At 41.4% G+C, this 20,429-nt stretch overlaps 4 protein-coding genes across 5 annotated transcripts; 1 reads left to right on the top strand and 3 right to left on the bottom strand.

Moving 5' to 3' along the window:
- The first annotated feature begins 466 nt into the window (after positions 1-466).
- LOC105381720 (rRNA methyltransferase 2, mitochondrial) lies at positions 467-1,740 on the top strand. The gene is made up of 3 exons (XM_011551510.3): positions 467-726; positions 814-1,015; positions 1,099-1,740. The coding sequence occupies exons 1-3, from the start codon at positions 578-580 to the stop codon at positions 1,489-1,491; spliced, it is 744 nt and encodes a 247-aa protein (XP_011549812.1). The 5' UTR covers positions 467-577; the 3' UTR covers positions 1,492-1,740.
- Positions 1,737-5,339, bottom strand: LOC105381764. Its single transcript, XM_038108853.2, has 4 exons — positions 5,189-5,339; positions 3,725-3,923; positions 2,780-2,995; positions 1,737-2,481 (listed from the first exon to the last, which is right to left on the bottom strand). Exons 1-4 carry the CDS (start codon positions 5,297-5,299, stop codon positions 2,267-2,269), a joined length of 741 nt encoding a protein of 246 aa, XP_037964781.2. The 5' UTR covers positions 5,300-5,339; the 3' UTR covers positions 1,737-2,266.
- Positions 5,340-6,077: 738 nt separating this feature from the next.
- LOC105381719 (ras-related protein Rab-40C) lies at positions 6,078-12,524 on the bottom strand. The gene is made up of 6 exons (XM_038108852.2): positions 12,013-12,524; positions 9,946-10,080; positions 9,392-9,585; positions 9,014-9,133; positions 7,893-7,995; positions 6,078-7,606 (listed from the first exon to the last, which is right to left on the bottom strand). Exons 1-6 carry the CDS (start codon positions 12,101-12,103, stop codon positions 7,410-7,412), a joined length of 840 nt encoding a protein of 279 aa, XP_037964780.2. The 5' UTR covers positions 12,104-12,524; the 3' UTR covers positions 6,078-7,409.
- A 1,707-nt stretch (positions 12,525-14,231) lies between these two features.
- On the bottom strand, positions 14,232-19,844 carry LOC105381763 (serine hydroxymethyltransferase). Of its 2 annotated transcripts, none has more exons than XM_038108959.2 (8): positions 19,635-19,844; positions 18,293-18,522; positions 17,665-17,780; positions 17,195-17,355; positions 15,853-16,179; positions 15,467-15,607; positions 15,045-15,267; positions 14,232-14,650 (listed from the first exon to the last, which is right to left on the bottom strand). In XM_038108959.2, the coding sequence occupies exons 1-8, from the start codon at positions 19,749-19,751 to the stop codon at positions 14,412-14,414; spliced, it is 1,554 nt and encodes a 517-aa protein (XP_037964887.2). In that variant the 5' UTR covers positions 19,752-19,844; the 3' UTR covers positions 14,232-14,411. The 2 variants fall into 2 exon arrangements, with proteins under 2 accessions (XP_037964887.2, XP_037964888.1); XM_038108960.2 differs by lacking the exon at positions 19,635-19,844 and adding an exon at positions 19,540-19,628.
- Between the last annotated feature and the right edge of the window lie 585 nt (positions 19,845-20,429).

The following is a 20,429-nucleotide window of genomic DNA, read 5'->3' as shown; positions in this document are numbered from 1 at the left end:
GTTATATATTAACATTATTTATGTGGAAAGTATTGTGTTGCTCCTTGCGAGAGGGCTATGTCCAGCAGAAGAATGAATGACTACCATGATTACGGGCAGATGATGATGATTATTTTCAAGATGACCACCGATATGAAGTCTACCTACCCTGTGAAGTGAAGGCTGCGTGTGAGTCTATAGCTGGGTACACACCGGGCCAACGAACGCCCAACGAACGCCAACGGTTATCCCAACGATGGATATTTATCATACATAATACAGGGCAGATTGCAGCAACGAAGGCCAACGTAACCCGTTCGTTGGCCTTCGTTGGCCCGGTGTGTACGCAGCTTATAACGAAGCGAGAGTCTACGATACGAAGCCGAAGGCGCGTTCTTTATATTTATTATTGTTACTCAGAATAATAACATTAAAGACCAATGCGAACATCAGCTGTTTTTGACAATGATCGACGATCTGTCACTGTCATTCCAGTAACTTAATTTCATCTTTTTTCATTCATTTTGTTTTGCTGTAAATAAATTTGTAGATTTGGTGTGCTATAGTAAACAAAGTGATAAGAGCCGACTATTTGAGAATGTTGCGCTCCTATGCGCAAAATAATTTGAACTTTACAAGGATGTGTTTCCTCGTAAATTGTCTAAAAAGATTTAAGAGCTCCCAGGAGTGGCTAACTCGTCAAAAAGCTGATCCTTACGTGGAAAAGGCCAAGTTCTACAACTACAGGTTCGGGAATGCTATGGGTGTTTTTCTCGAGTGCAATAAATATCGTGTAGTTCATTTTCTATTAGGTACTAACCAAGTTCGTTGCAGGTGTCGCAGCGCATTTAAACTGATAGAAATAAACGAAAAGACAAAATTACTGCAGCCCGGACAGACGGTGGTGGACCTGGGCGCGGCGCCGGGCTCCTGGACGCAGGTGGCGGTGGCGGAGACCAACGCGGCGGGCGCCGACCCCGCGCGGCCCCGCGGCGCCGTGCTCGCCGTCGACAAGCTGCAGATCTTCCCCATCGAGGTAAGAGCCACATCTATACTTTCCTCATATCTTTGTCTTTCATCTATAAGAGCTGTTGTTTACCTTTAATACATTGTCGGCAGGGTGCAAGTATAATGAGCAACATAGACCTCTCGACGGCGGAGGCGGCGGACCGCGTGGCGGCGGCGCTGGGCGGGCGCGGCGTGGACGTGGTGCTGTCGGACATGGCGCCCAGCGCCACCGGCGTGCGCGAGCTGGACAAGGACCGCATCATCGGCCTGTGCTACATGGCACTCCGCTTCGCCGCCCTCGTTAGTAAAGTCAATGGATCTTTTCTCTTTAAAGTGTGGGATGGAAAAGAAGTTCCGATGCTACAGATGGATTTAGAGAGATTTTATGAACGCACAAAGGTTCTGAAACCTCAAGCTAGCAGATCAGAATCATCTGAGAAATTCATTTTAGCAAGAGGATTCAAGGGCATCCAGCGACCACTGCAAAATGGAAGATGGGGATAACTTGAAACTAGTATAAATTGTTAGTTCTCTATTTCGAATAAGTAGTTGTACATAATAGGTAAATGTTTGTTACAAATATTATGTCTTCCATGTACCTAATCATGATAATTAATACTGTAGCACAAGTTCATAATTATTATTATGACTAAAGTGCTTAGTTTGATCTAGTCTAGCTCAATAAGTACACTATAAAAAGAGAAAAAATACTTAATTCTTATTTTCTCAAAATAAATATGATTAAAAAGTCGCTTTCCAATGATTTTATTTAAGAATTTATTTCGATTAACAGCAGTCTAATCATACTTGAAATAAAAATGAAAGGTATGCAAATAAATAAATACATTCATTTCAGATTTTTATAGGTATGTACATATACATAACTCTGTTTTATGATTATGAATCTTAAACTTTACTTAACATATAATAATAATAATTGAAAATATCACATTTTTTATTAGGTACCATACTCTGATCTCAATATTGTGAATAGTTTTACTTCCAAGTGTACAAATACAGTTATAGGTACCAAAAACACCAATGATTACAATCTATTCAGGCTGCTAATTATAACTGGACATAATTAAGTGAACTGTAGGTAAGTTCAGCAAAGCATTGCTCCATTTAAAGTTAAAATTATTTTTTTTGTGCAATAATCTGGACCAGCGATGAGCCATGCATGCAACATGTGGCCGCCCCCGGCCCGGACAGCGCGGGGGGGCGGGGGCGGGGCGCCGGGCCCGCACGTGAGGCACTAGTAGCAGCGAGGCGCGCGCGGCTACACGAAGTGCGTGGCGGGCGCGTGCGACAGCTTGGCGAGGTGCGCGGCCGACACCAGCGAGGCGCGCGCCGCGTGGTCCAGCAGCACGAGCCGCTCGCCCGCCCCCGCGCCCCGCGCCCCCCCGCCCGCGCCCGCCCGCAGCTGCACCACGTAGCTGCCTACTGTGCAGATCGCGTACAGCAGTGTCGCCATCAACAGCGCGCCCACCACGTCTGCAAACACAAAATCTCTGATACATGTTATTATATCTACCGAACTTGTACAAGTTACCACCTCTTGCAGAGTTTGCAGATTTTTTAATGTGATCATTCGTTTTATTTTGTAGGTAGGTATTGCCTGTAATACAGACATTATAACCGAAAATGCCGACACGACTCGTGACATTTTGATTATGACCACATCATTGAGTAGGTATGTAGGAACCGATCCAATCATGATATTGGTGTGTCGACTAGCCGCGGGAACGCTTGTGCGGGCGGGGAGAGGGCGGGAGAGCGGGGGGGTAGTTACGGTAGGACAGCGGGCCGCCGAACAGGTAGAGCAGGCAGGGGTACTGGCTGCCGGCGTACAGCGCGGCCAGCAGCGCGGGCGCGGCGGGCAGCGCCAGCAGCAGCCAGGCCAGCAGCGGGCCGGCGCGCGCGCGCACGCCGCCGTATAGCAGCAGCAGCCCGCCCAGCAGCTGCAGCGCCGCCAGCGCGCCCGCCCACTGCAGCGCCGCCAGCGACACTGCAACCCAGGCAACCAACCATCACATCACTACTTATTAACCTAAAAAGTAAGCTGTAGGTACTTACTGGTGTAACAGATCTTGACTTTCATTCGTGAGGGTTCGAATCGGGTTGGTCCAAACAAGTTATACTTCTTTTGTAGCTATTGAACTTTTGTACCTTGTCAAACTATCAACAGCCACCTATACCTACATGTTTTACAAGGTTATAAAGGTACTTACAAAAGTTCAATAGCGCCAACTTCAGGCTTATATACTGTTTTGGACCAAAAACGGAAGTAGAGGGTTTACTTTATTATTTTATTATTTTGTTTGTGTTCTATGTGTAAATTGTATTTGTAATGTGTAGATGTAATTTTGATGTTTTATATTATGAGTCCGTGGTTACTCGAAATAAATGAATTTATTTATTTATTTATTTATATTATGTAAGTAGGGGTTCACTTAAGTATGCTCTTAGGCTGAAGGAAAATATATCGTGAGGAGACCTGCGAATTTAGATTTAGCATTTACATGTGTGAACCCACCATCCCACTAACCCGTAGTGGACCAGCATGATGGGAAAACAAAAGCTTGGATCGCAAACTTAGGAAGGCAGTTTCGATTCGATATAACCCCTCACAGAGAACTTGAGAGAACATAATATATTTTTTTATTATTGGATGTCATGATGCTGGCGATGTAGGTATGTGCTGTGTGTGCTAGTGGCTAGAGGTGGTGGATGGTACCCGTGGCTCTATGCTCGGCGTCCCGGAAGCGGCGCTGGTTGTTGGGCAGCGGGAAGGAGCCGGGCGCGTGGTCGCGCAGCAGCAGGTCTAGCTCGCGCCGCTCCTCCGCGTCCGCCATGTCGGCCTGCAGCGCGCCCGCCGCGCCCGCCGCGTGCGCCGCGCCCGCCGCCAGCACCAGCAGCACGAACAGCGCCAGCGCCTGCGCACACACACACATCAATAAATTCCTCACTATCATTATTGTCCTTTCGAAACTATAGTAAAGTTCTATTACTAGTACCTACCTACAACTTCATTCACTCAGTACCCGTATCACGAAAATTCGAGCTAACGAATAGAATCGAATGCGAGTGCGACTATTGTCAACTTGACAGCACTTTCGAACACTTTTTACCTTTCGAATGAGTTTCGAAAAGAATGACCACAGAGTACATAATATTATTCTGACAATGACCTATGGAATGATAGCTGTCAAACTTTCGCAAATCTATACACCGCCATTTTGTTGTTGACAGGTTGACAGCACTTTCGAATAGACTATCGAATAGAATGTGCTGCGTTTTTTCCGGATCGCTCTACTGATCATAAATCTCTTATATAGATTAGCATAGCTTGGTGAATACATTGGAATGATAAAATTTTATTATACATACTTAACTAACTACTTACCTAATAAGTATTAAAGTATTAATTTATTGAACAGATTACAATTTTGACGGAAATACCTAATACAAACACAAACCTAATCATGACTTAGGTACTTATAGTAGGTAAGTAGGTACCAACTACTACCAACTTATAGTCCAACTACCTATAAAGTCCTGAGTTCCTGACAATAACGAGTGCGATTTTGCTAAGAATTTTTATCATTATCAGTTATTTTGCTTACATTTACATAACTAGGTACGTTTTTAAAATAAAATAGGTACCGTTTTAATAAATATAATAAGTACCTACCTACATCGCTTAAAGACGGTCTGTAACAATTAGTTAGAATCCACTTCCGTTTTCAGGACTTTATAGTTTTACTGTACTCTTGTTTGATACGGAAACTCTCTTTATTTAAAACAATGACTGTTATACATAGAATGTGAGGTAACTTAGTTTATTTACTTTTATGGGCTTCCACTGTTACTGTACAGATGAACACCTAAAATAAATGCACTTTGTACCTACTTCAGAAAAAAATTTAGGTAACTAAGTAGTTATAATAACTACTTATTTACTTAAAAAACTTACTGAAATGGAAATGACACAAAGGTAGTTAGTTAACTATATACTTAGATAGGGAGTGAGTGGAGGTATGTTCGTTAACGTAATAGGTAAGTATTTTTATCGTTTTTTAGTAAGTAAGGTCAACGGATTGTAATTAGGAAGACCTACCAAAATTCTATAGTTATAATATATGTAGTGTTTAAATGATATCTAATAAATTAATCATAGTATCGGAAGTAAGGTACTTACTATTTGGTGGACCGCTATGAGGATGGTCCCTTGTCGCAAATTAAAAACAAATAAAAAATTGTGTTGCCGAATCATGATTCTGTGTTTACATTGCTTGATGCGATCGAACATATTCGTAAGTCTGAGTGGCAGCTGGCGGCGCCCCGCACCCTCGGCGCGGGGGCGGCGGCGCGCAGGCTTCGTTCTATTGATTCATCGCTCGTGCGTTCCGCGAAGGCCGCGCAACGCATTCTGCCGTACAGTCAGAAGTCAGAAGTCAGTGGCGAACAAGAGTTACAACTACTTAGTGTGTTCCTTGGGTTTGATGTAATAGGTATCAATCAGCAATAGATCAAGAGCTTCTTGGATCGTTTTACACGGTGAAAGTACCTACTCTGTGTTAGGAACTTACGTACCTATCTGATATCTCTGGCAGTCAGTAGTTCAGTACCTACCTTGCACTTTCTAGCCGTTGCCTGCTACCTGTACCTACCTACTTAGCGCATTTACACTAGAGGTGCCTAGTGCACTTTGGTTGGTGATCGTGGTCACATATTATACCAAACAAAGCAGGAGTTTTTGGCCGTAAATGTGACACGTAGTAGGTAACGACATGATTTTTCTTATTTAAAACAGGTAACGCCATCTACTGAGCCAGCTTTTTCTTTTGTTGGATACAAGTTCTATATAAGATCCGATATGCAGTGGTGAAGGAACTAGCGCTATTCACTGATTGGCCACTGGACGAGGCTACCTTCCTTTCGCCCCTACACTAAAGTATAAACTTATAAAATATAGTTGTGCTAAAAAATCTCGACTTCAGACCATGTATGTACTGGCAGAAATATTCCGATAATATATTATCATTGTCTGTCTGTTCAGTCGTTCATCAAATCAAGAGAAACAAAAATTATGATTATAAATAGGATTTATTTCACAACTTACCAAGTTATAATATAACATATGACTGTATCAATCTAATCCAAACTTTCAGTTGGTATTAGTGTTATTTGGGTTATTTATAAATATCAACTATAAAACTATCACAAGGGAAACAAAATACAAATCATATTTACATCATCAGGGCCAATGATTATCGAGGGCGGAGGGACAACATGCGGTCAGTGTGAGGGGGTTTCAGTCGTGTAGTGGGATTTGATATCAAGGATTAGGCATATGATTTATTCTAATAATAGGGACGGACGGAACCGCGCGTCGCTGGGCGGGGCGTGGGGGCGCTGGCGGCGGCGCGGGGGCGGTACTCGCGGCGCCCCCGCACACGCTCGACACTACCACGACATCTACGCTCATCCAGATAACTTTATAAAAATATGTCAATTGATCACTAATCAGTATGAATAAATTTAACGTGTTTCAATATCAATGGATGCTAATTAAAATATTTCCAATATACAATGATTACACTTAGTTTACACGTCCTACTAAAGTCGGTAAGTGTAATAAATTCCTTGAAATAGTTTACATGTTTCTCAAAAAGTATTTACAAGTCTTATAAGATAATTTTAATGAAGTAACTTAGGTCTAATTTGTAGGTTAGCTAAAATACATGATTATAATTATTAGCTTATAATTAGTGGACAACATTAGTTACTGTCGTGAGGTTCCTGAGACTGAGTCAAGTCACCAATAAAGAAACAATATGAACATGGCGATCGCCGCATCGCGTGGCAGTAACACATATAATATTCTAGTCTATGGTACTCATTCATGCGTATTGACAACCCGCCAGTGGAGAATGTTGTCATGATCTGTGAGTTATGTACGAATATTATTTCTTTACCTGCTCATGTTACACAAGTACCTACACATTTTAGCATTAAGTACATCTCTTTTATTCATGCATTTATTGATTGTGGAATAGAGTAATATGAGTAGAATAGTATGATGAGTGATTCATGTGTATGTATACAAACTATAGTTGACTTTAAAGTATTCAAATATTCAAGTATAAAAAGTTTACATACTGCTCTCACTATTTCCTGAAGAGTTAGTGTGATAAAAGTGATAAAGTATAAATATAATTCAGGTAGCTAAAACATTCATACAACTTCCTCAACTCAAAGGTGATGTCACAGTAGTCACAAAGACGACAGAACACTGCTAGTTCGCTTCTCACAAAACTGATTAAACTCGAGCATATTCATATGGCTTGCATTGAAGCAACACATGCGTCACACACGCTGCGTGGTCCGTGGGGGGCGGCACAGCGGGGGCGGGGCGCTCACTGCAGCGCGCAGGTGTGGTGGGGGCGGGGGGCGGCTTGGCGGGGGCGCGCGCGGCGCGGGCGGGGCGGCGCGCCGGCGCTGGCGTACGAGCGGCACTGGGACAGCAGCGCGGGCGGCAGCGGCAGGCGCTCCAGCCCGCGCCCCGGCGTGCACGACACGATGCAGCGGCAGCACAGCTCCTGCAGGCTCACCACTGAAACACACCACATCACAACTTCACTCACTGGCCGGCCAACTACTATTCATTCAATTCAGCAATTACAAATCACAAGTACATACCTACCACTTGTATTTTAGTATAGGCCATAGGCCAAAAAGCCAATGTATTACGAAAAACGTATTGAACCTCTTTACAAACTGTTATTTATAGTGATTTAAATCTCTAAAAACAATTATTACGGTATTATAATACCGAAATACTCTGTTTTTACACAAGTAATGATTCACTGCAGGGAATCAGTTAGTGAGTAGGTACTGACCCTTGTTGCTGCGCCAGAGCCGCTCCATGCCGTTGCGCGCGAGCGCCATGCGCGCCAGCTCGCAGAACGACTCGCGGATGTTGAAGTCGCACAGCGGGCTCACCTGCACACACACACAGGGTTAGCTCAAGATGAATGATAAAATAAGTCAGAGTGACATCAGTTATTTTCAACCTTTCTAACACAATGACCAAAAAAAAAAAAGAGGACATGCCCTATCCACGAAAAAAACGCGCTTTGGTTTCAATTAAAATGGCGGCTTGCTTCTTGAAAAATGTAAACAAACAAATTGTTTGACAGCTGAAGTACCTTGTGTTTGGATGTCAATCAACATGGCGACCGGTCGCAATGTTGTATTTTCGTGGATAGGGCAGGTCCTCTTTTTTTTCTTTGGTCATTGTTCTAACATCACATCCTGTCATTTCGTGACCAAAGAGCAAGTAACACTACGTTTTATCATGACCGTAATGGCGGATAGTGTTTTCAGCATTAATTTTTGTTAGTGTATTTTTTTGGTTTTGTAATTCAATTTATGCAACCATCTTAGACATATATTTCGTGAAATCGATATATTTCGGTTTTGTAAGGTAAATACTACAGCTAATACTCATTTATGGCGCCAAATTTGATATAAGTCAAGTAGCCTATTATACGTCATCTCCATAGATGTGTCAACAGTCAATAACTAATTTCTTGTTATGGAATGGTGAAACTAGGTCTTAGTATTTATGGTGAATCACGATAGTTATAATGTGATTTTTAAAGTGTAAATTAATACCCACCTATATCATTAGACTTGTAATTTAATTTAGCATTGTAATAAAGGTAATCTTTGTTGCTGAATCAAATAAACAATTACCTACTGCTCTGCAGATTTTAAATTTTTAAGATTTCAGATTTTAAATCATGCAATGGAACGAGCCGCTTGTGTACATATATGCTATGAGTTTCTTATGAGGGATCGCATCTTAAAATATTACCTAAACTAAGAACAGTTAGTGACATCTCTGAACATCTCCAAGCTGAAGTGGCAGTGAACCAGTCACAACTAGGGTAGGGTGGGGTAGAGGCTACATATCTCTAGTGCGAGCTGCGGGCCCACTGTGGACGCGAGGACTCACCTCGAAGAAGGCCATGCGGTTCTTGGCGGCGTAGAGCTCGGCGTCCAGCTCCGGCACCTGCCGCTTGAAGGCGAGGTGCAGCCGGTTGCCCACCAGCACCTTGGGCACGCCCGGCGCGTGCTGCCAACACAACAACATATATATGTAAGATACAAGTTTCAGAAAAAACATATTTTTTCTTTAAATTAGGCACAGTACCAGTTTGTAACTAGAACTTATGGAAGCTTTCAAATTAGTATTTTGGAAAGCATACTGCAATTTTCCCCTCAGGCTACACTAGCTATTGCCTGCATAGTAGGTAATAATACAATTCCCCTTCATTTATTAGGCATGTTGTAATACATGATTATGGTGTAATACATAATACTGGTGACCGACCTTGTCGACCTCCTCGAGCCAGCGGTCGATGCTGTCGAAGGACCACTTGTTGGTGATGTCGTAGACCAGCAGGATGCCCTGCGCGCCGCGCGAGTAGGAGCGGATGATGGTGCAGAAGCGGCCCTGCCCCGACGTGTCCCACAGCTGCAGGCGCACGCGCTTGCCGTCCAGCAGGATCGTCGTCGTCTTGTACGCTGCACACACAACACATCATTATAGCTTAATAAGCTTCTTAGACGGGCTTCAAAATTATGTTATACAAGTATATTAGAAGTGCACTAAGAACTTTGTTGAGCCACCACAAACATTTCAATTTACTACACTGTTTCCGTTTCAACACATGATATTGGCAATATTAACTGTAGTAGTTAGTACATACACAGTACAAGTCCTGATTTTGATTTGGTTTAAGCCACATGCCTCATGGTTTAAAGCAGAAAGCTATCCTAGCATGGGACGCAAAATGTGGCAACATGCTAGGTGTGTAGGACTGATGATAGGTTGGGAGATAAAGTTGGCTTTGCTATTGGTGAGGTGCATGGGATGGAACACACCGCTGCCGCTGCAGAAGGGGGAGTCGGCGGAGGCGTCGTCCAGGTCCTGCAGGATCTCGTGCTTGCCGACGTCCGAGTCTCCCACCAGCAGCACCTTCAGCAGGTAGTCGTACGACTTCGGCGCCGGCGCCACCGCTGCAACAAAACACAACCAACCACATCTGTCATTAAAATTAAAAATTATACATAGGTATATGATATTGTTTTATTTATTTTTATTTTATTGCATGGAAAACCAGCAGCTTTATACTAATAAAAACCAAGTAACCTTATTTAAACATATATAGACAAAAAGCTAATTACAGGTTTTCGCATATGGAGATGATATAACAATAACAACACATCCAAGTACCTACCTAGTTTTCTAATATAATATAAGCTACTGTTAAAGAGGTCCACACTATTACTATCACACATCGGGTTAAAAGTATAACTAGCTCTTACTATATATGAATTAAGAGCGGTGGTAGCTCAGTCGAAGAGCGGTGGTAGCTCAGTCGGTTAAGCGCCCGCTTCTCACGCAAGAGATGCGGGTTCGATCCCGGCGCTGACATGTACCAATGAGTTCTTTTAACTTAAGTACAATGTATACCATCGCTCTTACGGTGAAGGAAAACATCGTGAGGAAACCTGCATATCTAGATTTAGCACATCTAGATATGTGAACCCACCAACCCGCAGTGGACCAGCGTGGTGGGCAATGGTCCAAGCTTAGGAAGGCAGTTTAGACCTTGGGGATATGCACAAAGGTTCCACTCGAGAGAGCCAGGTGCAGGTACTTACACCCCCATAGAGAATAGAATAGAATATATATGAATTTTGTAACCCATCATTTGATTGTTATTGTGAATGTACAGTAGTGAGTGACATGAATATTTGCTTGGTGTAAATATTAGCATCAATTGTTTGAGCTTTATTGTATTGTTTAGCTCTACCAAACAGTCTCGCTCACTGTTCTGTCATACCAAATATGAATATTCCCTTGATGTGAGACTCTTTAATACTTATACCTACTGAACTAAAACTAAAAAAACCGGCCAAGTGCGAGTCGGGCTCGCGCACAAAGGGTTCCGTAGTTAAATCAACCTATCTCAAAAACTATAAGAGATACTTTGATCAAACCAAAAATCGTTGAAAGAGTTAATTAGCATGCATCACCTCTATTTTTTTTAGAATTTTATACCCCGTAGTTATTAAAATAGAGGGGGGGGGACATACTTTTTACGACTTTGAGAGCTGATATCTCAAAAACCGTTCACTTTAAGAAAAATGTTTTTTAGAAAACTTTATATCATTTTAAAAGACCTTTCCATTGATACCCCACACGGGTATGTACATCGAAAAAAAAAATTTCATCCCTCAGTTACATGTATGGGGGGCCCCACCCCCAATTCTTTTTTTTACTATTTAGTGTCATATTTTTGTAGCGGTTCATACAACACATATTCCCATCAAATTTCATCACTGTAGTACTTATAGTTTCCGAGTAAATCGGCTGTGACAGACGGACAGACGGACATGACGAAACTATAAGGGTTCCGTTTTTGCCATTTTGGCTACGGAACCCTAAAAAGCCCCAGAAACATTAAAATATAAAAGAAAAAAATAAAAAAAATATAAATGATTGCTAATAAATGGTTTATAAGAATAAAAAAGCTATTTTTTTAGATAGAGAGAAGTGAAAGTTGTTTTATAAAATTAATGTTAATTAATTTGAAAGGTTTGGATTATGGACTACTTACATCTTATTCAGCTTATATCTTACATACTGATTAGACTTTAGACCAATAGCAGGTAACTTAAAAAATATTATTATGATCTATCTAGACAGAACATAGATGATGGAACTGGTTATTTCGGCAATTTTAAATTGGTATCAGACATTGAAAATTACCTATATTATCTATGGCACAACATATAGATGGAAGGTAGTTAGATCACAATGCAGGACATACTACTACTACTACTAGACGAATGCCCCTGATCAGTGGAACAATGGAAGGAAGGAATGATAGTGAAGTTGATGAGAATGCAGGGCAGTGTGATGGTGGAGTGGTGGTGACTGACCTCGAGCGTGGTGCGCGCGGGGCAGCGTGCCGGCGCTGGGCAGCGAGCCCGCGCTCTGCGGCGCCGCTACCATGCCCGGGCTGCTGGACATGCTGCGCCGCACTCCGCGGTCGAGAGCGCGACACCAGGCGCAGACATAATACCGCCGCTGCTCTAGTCTCTTTCCAATTCTATCAACATCATCTTGTCTTCCCCATTGCACATAAGTCTAAGATGCCACAAAATTAATTATTAATACACTTTAGGCTCCAAACAAAACCCTCGTTTTCGAAAATATGCCAAACAAATACTCTTGAACATGTACACAAGGTCGTCACCTGTGCACGAAATAGCAAATAATTCTGTTCACGTTAGATAATTGAAATCTTTAATTTAACAGCTAGCTAAGCAACCAATTAAATAGACTAATGATTCCCATTTCTAATTGCATTCATTACTTTTATTTTCACACTTTTTAGCAACACAGCACAAGTCAATTTAGGAAAATACACGAAATGCCACAGAGTAAATATGCGAAATGCTACCACAGACCGCCTGAAAGATAGACCATAGACTACGAGATCAAGACAGCTGACAGCCGCGTCCGCTAATGTGTCGGTGTCAAGGACTTTGTATTATATTATGTTATATATACAAAGTCCTTGGTCGGTGTATATTGCAAAAGGGTATTAAAACACTTAGGCGGATTACGAAACGTCTTCATTTAGTTTAGACTTGGCTTGGATTTTCTTTGCTTTGGAATCTTTGGATCATGGGATTGGTGTGAATGATTTTAATTTCACGACTTTATAGATGAACTGTAACTATTTAAGCTACGTACGGACCGGCCCAACGATGGATATTTATCATACATAATACAGGGAAGATTGCAGCAATGAAGGTCAACGAAACCTATTCATTGGGCCGGTCTGTACGCTGCTTTAGAGAAGTACTTGCGGATAGCAAAGCGGAAGACCGTTATTATTCTGAGCCGGCTAGAGAGCTGCGGGAAAAAAACATAAATAGGTACCTACTACAACCACAACACTATTTTTTTCGGCGGGAAATATAATTTAAAAAAATAAAAAACCGACTTCAAAAAACCACTAAAATGTAAGTAATAATTTAAGGTTTACACAAATTATATGTGACAGTACAAATATACCTAAGCAGGAACTGTTCTTTTTTGATGTTGGTGCAGTGACAAAGTAATCTGAAGAAATATGGCACCAACTTCAAAAAAGAACAGTTCCTGCTTAGGTATATTTGTACTGTCACATATAATTTGTGTAAACCTTAAATTATTACTTACATTTTAGTGGTTTTTTGAAGTCAGTTTTTAATTTTTTTAAATTATTATTTTATTTTATAGTTTTTAGTTTATTTGCAATAATTTTTAATCAAAAGTAAGATGCAAATGATACCAAAAAGTCCTACTAATCAATACGAATCATTCAAGCCTAAACACGAGGTAGTTGCTATATACAGTTGAGGAGTTCCCTTGACTGCCTTCCGTTTCCATCATCAGATCAGCTCAAGGTCACCATCATATTTTATTGTTATAAGAACTATATTTACGTTCTTAATTTCATTAGAATCGGTTAATATGTGTCCAAAATGGAAATTCATACCCTGTTTTTACCCCTTTACCCACCCTTAGGGGTGAGATGAAATTCTGAAAAAAAAATGGGACCACCTGGAAGCTCAACCCAATACAACAAAAAAAGAATTTTCAAAATCGGTTCATAAACGGCGGAGTTATCGGTGAACATACATAAAAAAAAATATAAAAAAAAAAATCCCGACGAATTGAGAACCTCCTCCTTTTTTTGAAGTCGGTTAAAAAAGTGGATCACGTCTCTAATCAAATTTTTCTAAACAAAAGTTTAATTTAATTTTGTCATCGTCGCTGTTATTGACGATTGTAACATTTATTTGTTATACATAGTTTTTCCCCAAATTCCCTTCTAGTTCTAGCGAGAGCGAAGAGTTTCAGTCGTTGTCTAATGATTGTGAAGGGGATCTAGTTATACTTATGCAAAAGCTGAACGTCGAACGCTCGATGGGGAAGCGGCCGAGACCGCCGAGCAACGAGACAGATGGAGATGGCAAAAATGGCTTCATTAATGTACAAAGGAAACCAAAACGCATATTTCGTACAGTTTCTAAAGGTGGAGTGACGCTGTAGGCACTACGTATTTATATTTACAAAGCCAATTGCCATTATAAAAATACATAAAGATAATCAAAAAATATTTATTACGTAGTCAACATGTATGTATATCACTTATGTGCTAGAGATTCTTATAATAGAAAAATACATTTTACTTATAAATGTAACAATATCATGATGTATCGAGACAGGATATCACTTTTTTCAGAATAGTTGTTGGAATGGCTATGCTATAAATATGTAAGTTTTAGTAGGTATCGTATCCGGGCAGCGGGAACTGGCGGCTGTAGGCCTCGACCTCGTCGCGCAGCGCGGCCAGGCGCGCGCGGAGGTCGGGGTTCTCCTGCAGCTCCTTGTTGAAGTCTGCCAGGCGCGGGCCGCAGCGGTCCGACGCCTCGCGCGCCAGGACCAGCGCGCGGTCGATGAACTCCACCACGCGGTCCATGTCCGCCTCCACCAGCCCGCGCGTGGTCAGCGCCGGCGTGCCTGCACACAAAGACACACGTCAGCGAGCTCTACACGCCGCCGCCGGCCAACGCTCCAGTTGCTACATTTGGAGCGTTCGCCAGTGGACTGAATTCTAAACCATTAGTTGAGTTTTTGTAGTTAACTAAATCGGTGGTTTTTTTGACGTTTTGCGCTTGTGCTTTTCTGCCTTATAAAAAAGGAACTAAATCATAGATGGCGTTAGTAAAACCTTCCTACTACTGATTACAGCACTGCATTCTTTTATTGCATATTTTATCAAGATTCTATGATTGAGTGAACTTTTTATAACTTGCCAGAAAACTTCCCATTGATAAAGACTGGATAAGGATTACTGCATATTACTTAATTTATTCTATTTTTTCCAGGTTGAAGTGAGTAGTGTGGCACGTACCGAGGCGGATGCCGCTGGGGTTGAGCGCGGAGGTGTCGCCGGGCACGGTGTTCTTGTTGCAGGCGATGGAGGCGAGCTCCAGCGCGCGCTCGGCCCGCGCGCCCGCCAGCCCGCGCGCCGCGCGCACGTCCAGCAGCAGCAGGTGGATGTCCGTGCCGCCCGCCGCCACCACCAGCCCGCGCGCCGCCAGCCCCGCGCACAGCCGTTGAGCGTTCTTCACCACCTGCACACCACACACAACACCATTATTCTTTATTGCACATCAAATTAACATGTACTTTAATCCTAATAGCATTTTCTTTCTGTACCTAAACCTTTGGTGTTGAGCAGAGTGCTAAGGTTTGGGTTGGGTTGTTTATCAAAATATAGCTAAGTACTTAATATCGGTGTCATTACATGTATCGGTGTGTGTATATTGGTACCTGTGTCTGGTACTGCTTGAACTCGGGCGTGGCGGCCTGGCGCATGGCGGTGGCGATGCCGGCGATGGCGTGGTTGTGCGGCCCGCCCTGCAGCCCCGGGAACACCGCCGCGTTGATCTTCGACTCCAGATCGTACAGCACCTGCCGACCGACGATGTTACACAATCTTAATACCCTTTCAATAATCTAAATGACAATGACGTGCTACAATCGGCCATTGAATAGCTCGGCTTTTAATCGCCGCTTGAGGAACCATGGCCTTGACTTCCGCTCGGGGGCATATCTCATATCTCATGCAGAGGGTCTCCTAGGCAGTTCAGCATGGTCCTGGGGACCTTTGGGTCGGATATTGATTAGAATACAATAGATTACTAAGTGTTGTGTACCTTGTCTCCGTTAGGCTTGACGGAGCGCACGCCCTTGCGGTAGAAGATGACGCCGGCGCGCGGGCCGCGCAGCGTCTTGTGCGTGGTGGTGGTGACCACGTCGCAGTGCTCGAAGGGGCTGGGGATGACGCCGGCCGCCACGAGCCCCGAGATGTGCGCCATGTCCGCCATGAGCAGCGCGTTGTTGTCGTCCGCGATCTGGCGGAAGCGCTTGTAGTCCAGCACGCGCGAGTAGCAGCTCACGCCGGCGATGATGAGCCGCGGCTTGAACAGGCGCGCGCTGGCCGCCAGCGCGTCGTAGTCGATGAGCCCCGTGCGGGGGTCCACCTGCGGACACCGCACAGTGTTTTATGAACCCTATTTTTGTGTCATCTCGGTTTTTTTGCAAAATCTTATAGTTTTCGTAATTTTAAACACTTTAGTAAAACTCCGAAATTTTTATCACTTCTAGTTTATTTTTTAAAAAATCCTAAAGGTGCACCGGGCCGTCAACAACAACAACATTATACTTTCGTCGTTTCAACATTACATTATATTTTTCCTAACATTCTCGTCGAAATACCGGGATTATTTTTTACTTATACAACCTGGAAGTTAGTGTAGAAACTGGTCTATTTTTGTAAAGTCTGATGGCCTTACTTGTACTAATGCGTCAGTTCAATCCGCTGTACCTAAAACTTTTACTGTGCTACCACAAAAAACTTTAAACAATGTTTAACAAGTGCTCAAAGCGAAATTTGACAGATTTTGACATCAAATCTTCGAAATCATGTTGGGTTTGATAGAAATAAACATTGGTTCTACCAAGGATTAAGAAGCATAAGTTAGCCCAGTTACGCGTAAGTGGATATATAGGTGCCTGCATACTTGTTTAATTTACACATAACATGTGGTGTGGACGTATTATAAACAACCATTGTAAGTTTTGACGTAGGTGGGGGCTTATTATTTAACAACATGGCCGTATTATCCACAACAGTGGGCCGTGTATTATCTGCGGAGCCGCGTCGTATCAGTGGGGCAGAGGTCGCCGCTATCTGTTACATCATACCTGACCGCTATCTCACTACTTACTACTTTGGCAAACAACACATTACATTAACATAAGTACCTAATTAGATCAATACAAACAGGGTGTTTTGTTTTCTTCAGATAGATCGTTAGACAATTGTCTAAGAGTAAACTTACCTAAAATATGTTTATATAAATTACTTAATGGTGTTTTGGTACCGTAATAAATATTTACCACTATCCTATACCACTGCTTTATCTAAAGATCATAAAATAAAATATGAATTGGTAATGCTAGGTAACACGATGAGAACAAGTAGTGTGGGCTGACCTTGTAGGGCATGCTCTCGAAGAAGATGGAGGTGGCGGAGATCTTCTTGGTGGAGGTGAAGAAGCCGTGCGTGAGGTGGCCGCCGTCGGGCAGGTCCAGGCCCATGATGCGCCCGTGCGGCTCCACCAGCGCCGTGTACACCGCGAAGTTCGCCGGAGACCCTGCGCACACGCACACACACACACACACACACGTTAAATACAAATTCTTTTGATGAACCTCAATATTTTACAAGCTACTATTCATTCGGAAAATGTTCTTTGTCTCCCGAGGCAAGAAACTAAAGAGTCAATCTTTTTAAAAGACAAAGTGAAATTTGAAACAGACATAAACACAATACATGATGATCACATTAGCATGTTTGGGTCTGTAAGTCTGTTTGTATCTATGCTGGGCAAAAAGGCATCCTCTTTTCTCTTAGCATAAAATGTATTATTTGAAATGATGTCTGGAAATGTTGCGGAACTGACCAGAGTAGGGCTGCACGTTGACCCCCCACTGGTCCGCGCTGAGCCGGTACGCCTCCAGAGATCTCTTCTGAGCCAGTAGTTCAATTTCGTCTATAAATTCATTTCCACCATAGTATCTGAAAACCAAGCATGGTAATACTTTCATACATGGTAAATAACATAATCATCTTGGTAACAGGATGTTATAATATAATGTAATTTATATAATACTAGCTGTTCCCGCGCGCTTCGCTTCGCCTTAAAGAGTTTTCCCATGGGAATTCCGGGATAAAAAGTTGCTATGTTCTTTCCCAGGGTCTAGACCATATGTATACCAAAATTCATTCAAATCCGTTCAGTAGTTTTGCCGTGAAAGAGTAACAAACAGACAGTTACTTTCGCTAGACAGGCTTCTTTTAAAATTAAGTCATCAAGAGATTATGTATTATTACTTATTATTTTTATGGAGAATCAACAGCATGCTCTTATTTATAAAGAGATATATTATGTATGCCACCATAGCTGCTAAGACTCATATGGGTGGTTGATAGATGAATGTTAGGCATTAATACCTTTTGCTGACTACAAATGAATAATGAAGAACAAGGGGAATAGTTGTGGGGTTGTTTTGAATATCTACAGTAGTCACCTCTGGTTGGGCATGCCCTCGGAGTACTTGTTGTGCAGACAGGAGGCGAGGCACTGCAGCACGGGCAGGGAGGTGAAGTTCTCGGACGCGATCATCTCGAGGCCGGCGCGCTGCCGAGCCTTCTCCGAGCTGATGAGCCCAAACAGCTCCGGGTCCGACTCCCACAGGTTGCTTGTCATGTGGCTGTTCATTGTTGATGAAGTGTGGATACTCCTTTTGCAATTGAAGTTCTGCAAATAAATTTAATTCTTTATTACACAACCAATACAGTGGTGGTTGAAACGAAACTGAAATGATATGAAGTTTATGAACAGTGTTGTAAAGTGACCACAGTGGCCTCGAGATGACCCTGCGACCCCCAGCGGGAATCTTGATAAACCAATCACTAGCAATTGTTGACCTTGCTTGTTTCATCAGAATGATGAAAAAATACATCATATTTAAAGGTTCGGCTTGTTAGCAGTATCTTCAACTATGAGTTTACAGTTTGGTCCAAACAAGTACACTTGCTATGGGCATTTTTTGGTTGGAAATTTTTCATGCCTTGAAAGTGTAGATAGGTAGTCCTGAAGTTTGCACTTTTGTAGGTACCTTGTCAAACTAACCAACCACCATTCTTTGAAAGAATGTAAAGGTTGTTAAGTACTAGAATATTTAGTATTTAAGTACTATAATAGTTAGTATAGTTAAAGCTACAAAAGGGTTATAGTTGCAAGCTTCAGGACTTTCTAATTATTTGGTACAAGCTGTACATGAAAAACAAATAATTGAGTCAGAAGCTACATAGCGGTTAAAGACCACACCAGAAGTTTAAACTTATACTAAAAACATCTATGAATGTAACATGGGCTAAAAGTTACTTGCATTTCCACCAGAAACAGCTAAAGCTATTAAAATTAACTTCTAGATTCCACATAGAACTAGGAATAGGTGGTGTTTATAAAAAAACATTACCATGTATAACATCCTCAGTTATTGAATTTTTTACTCTTTGAAGTAAGTATATTATTTACTACATTTATTGACTAACTATACTGTAATCGTCCACTGCTGGACAATGTTTCCTCTCATTCTTGGTCTTCACTCGAGAACTGGTGTTTCTCAGCGGTTCTTAGTTGGTTCGAACATTTCAAGTTTCATAATAGAAACACTCTTTTAGTATGTAATTCAAAAATTATACAAGGAAAGGATGCTTAACACTTACCTTTGGTAATTATAGAAAATGCGAGTTAAAAAAGTAAACTAACCTTAGTTTATTAAAGTTTCACGTGCTACTAAAAGGCGCGCTATCAATCAACAAAATAATAAAAAAAGGAAAGGAACTTGCAATGAATAGGCTTACCTGAAGGCTGATATTCCTTTGTACATTGCAAACAACAAATTTATGATTTTTTACTGAGGATTGTTGAAATCTCCGGCTTATATCACAAAAACACAAATTTAAAAATCTATTATTCATTATGGTGTGTAGATTAAAGAGAGTTTCTAAAATAAATGGAAGAATAAAGCAAATTTAAAATTAATGTTCGTGATATGCTACGATAACCCATTGTGAACTTTATTAACAGTAACAATAAACAAAGTGATCTGTCAAAGTCAAAAGAAAAAATTACGTTTCTTGTCACCGACGACGCGACGACGGGCGCGGCAGAGTCGTTATAATTGATATTGAATATGCGTGCAATGGAGCGTCATTAACAGAAATGATACAAGTCCAATGCGCGATTTTTATCATTGTCAGTTATTTACTTACATTTACATACGTTTTAAAAATAAAATACCGTTTTTTAACGGATTTGTCCCTAAATAAATATAATAATAATAATAATAATATAATAATATAGCCTTTATTCCCAAAACAAAGTAAAAGATAATAATATCAAAGTTGCAATAATTCTTAAAATTAGTTTACAAATTCATACACATTTTATAAATTAACAAATAAGATTTCATTGAATTAACAGTTTATAATATCGGATAATTGTATTTTAGGTGAATAATTGAATTAATAGTATATGATAAGATTATAAATGATATTATTAATTGTCTAACCTAACAAAATAGTCATGCATTAAATAAAATTTATACTGTAGAATGTCAGACAATTGTATTTTAAATTAATACATTGAATTAATAG

The sequence above is a fragment of the Plutella xylostella genome, chromosome 17 (assembly GCF_932276165.1).
Source record: "Plutella xylostella chromosome 17, ilPluXylo3.1, whole genome shotgun sequence".
Classification (NCBI taxonomy): domain Eukaryota; kingdom Metazoa; phylum Arthropoda; class Insecta; order Lepidoptera; family Plutellidae; genus Plutella; species Plutella xylostella.
The sequence above is the reverse complement of the archived record's forward strand: the minus strand, read 5'-3'. Positions and strand labels throughout refer to the sequence as shown.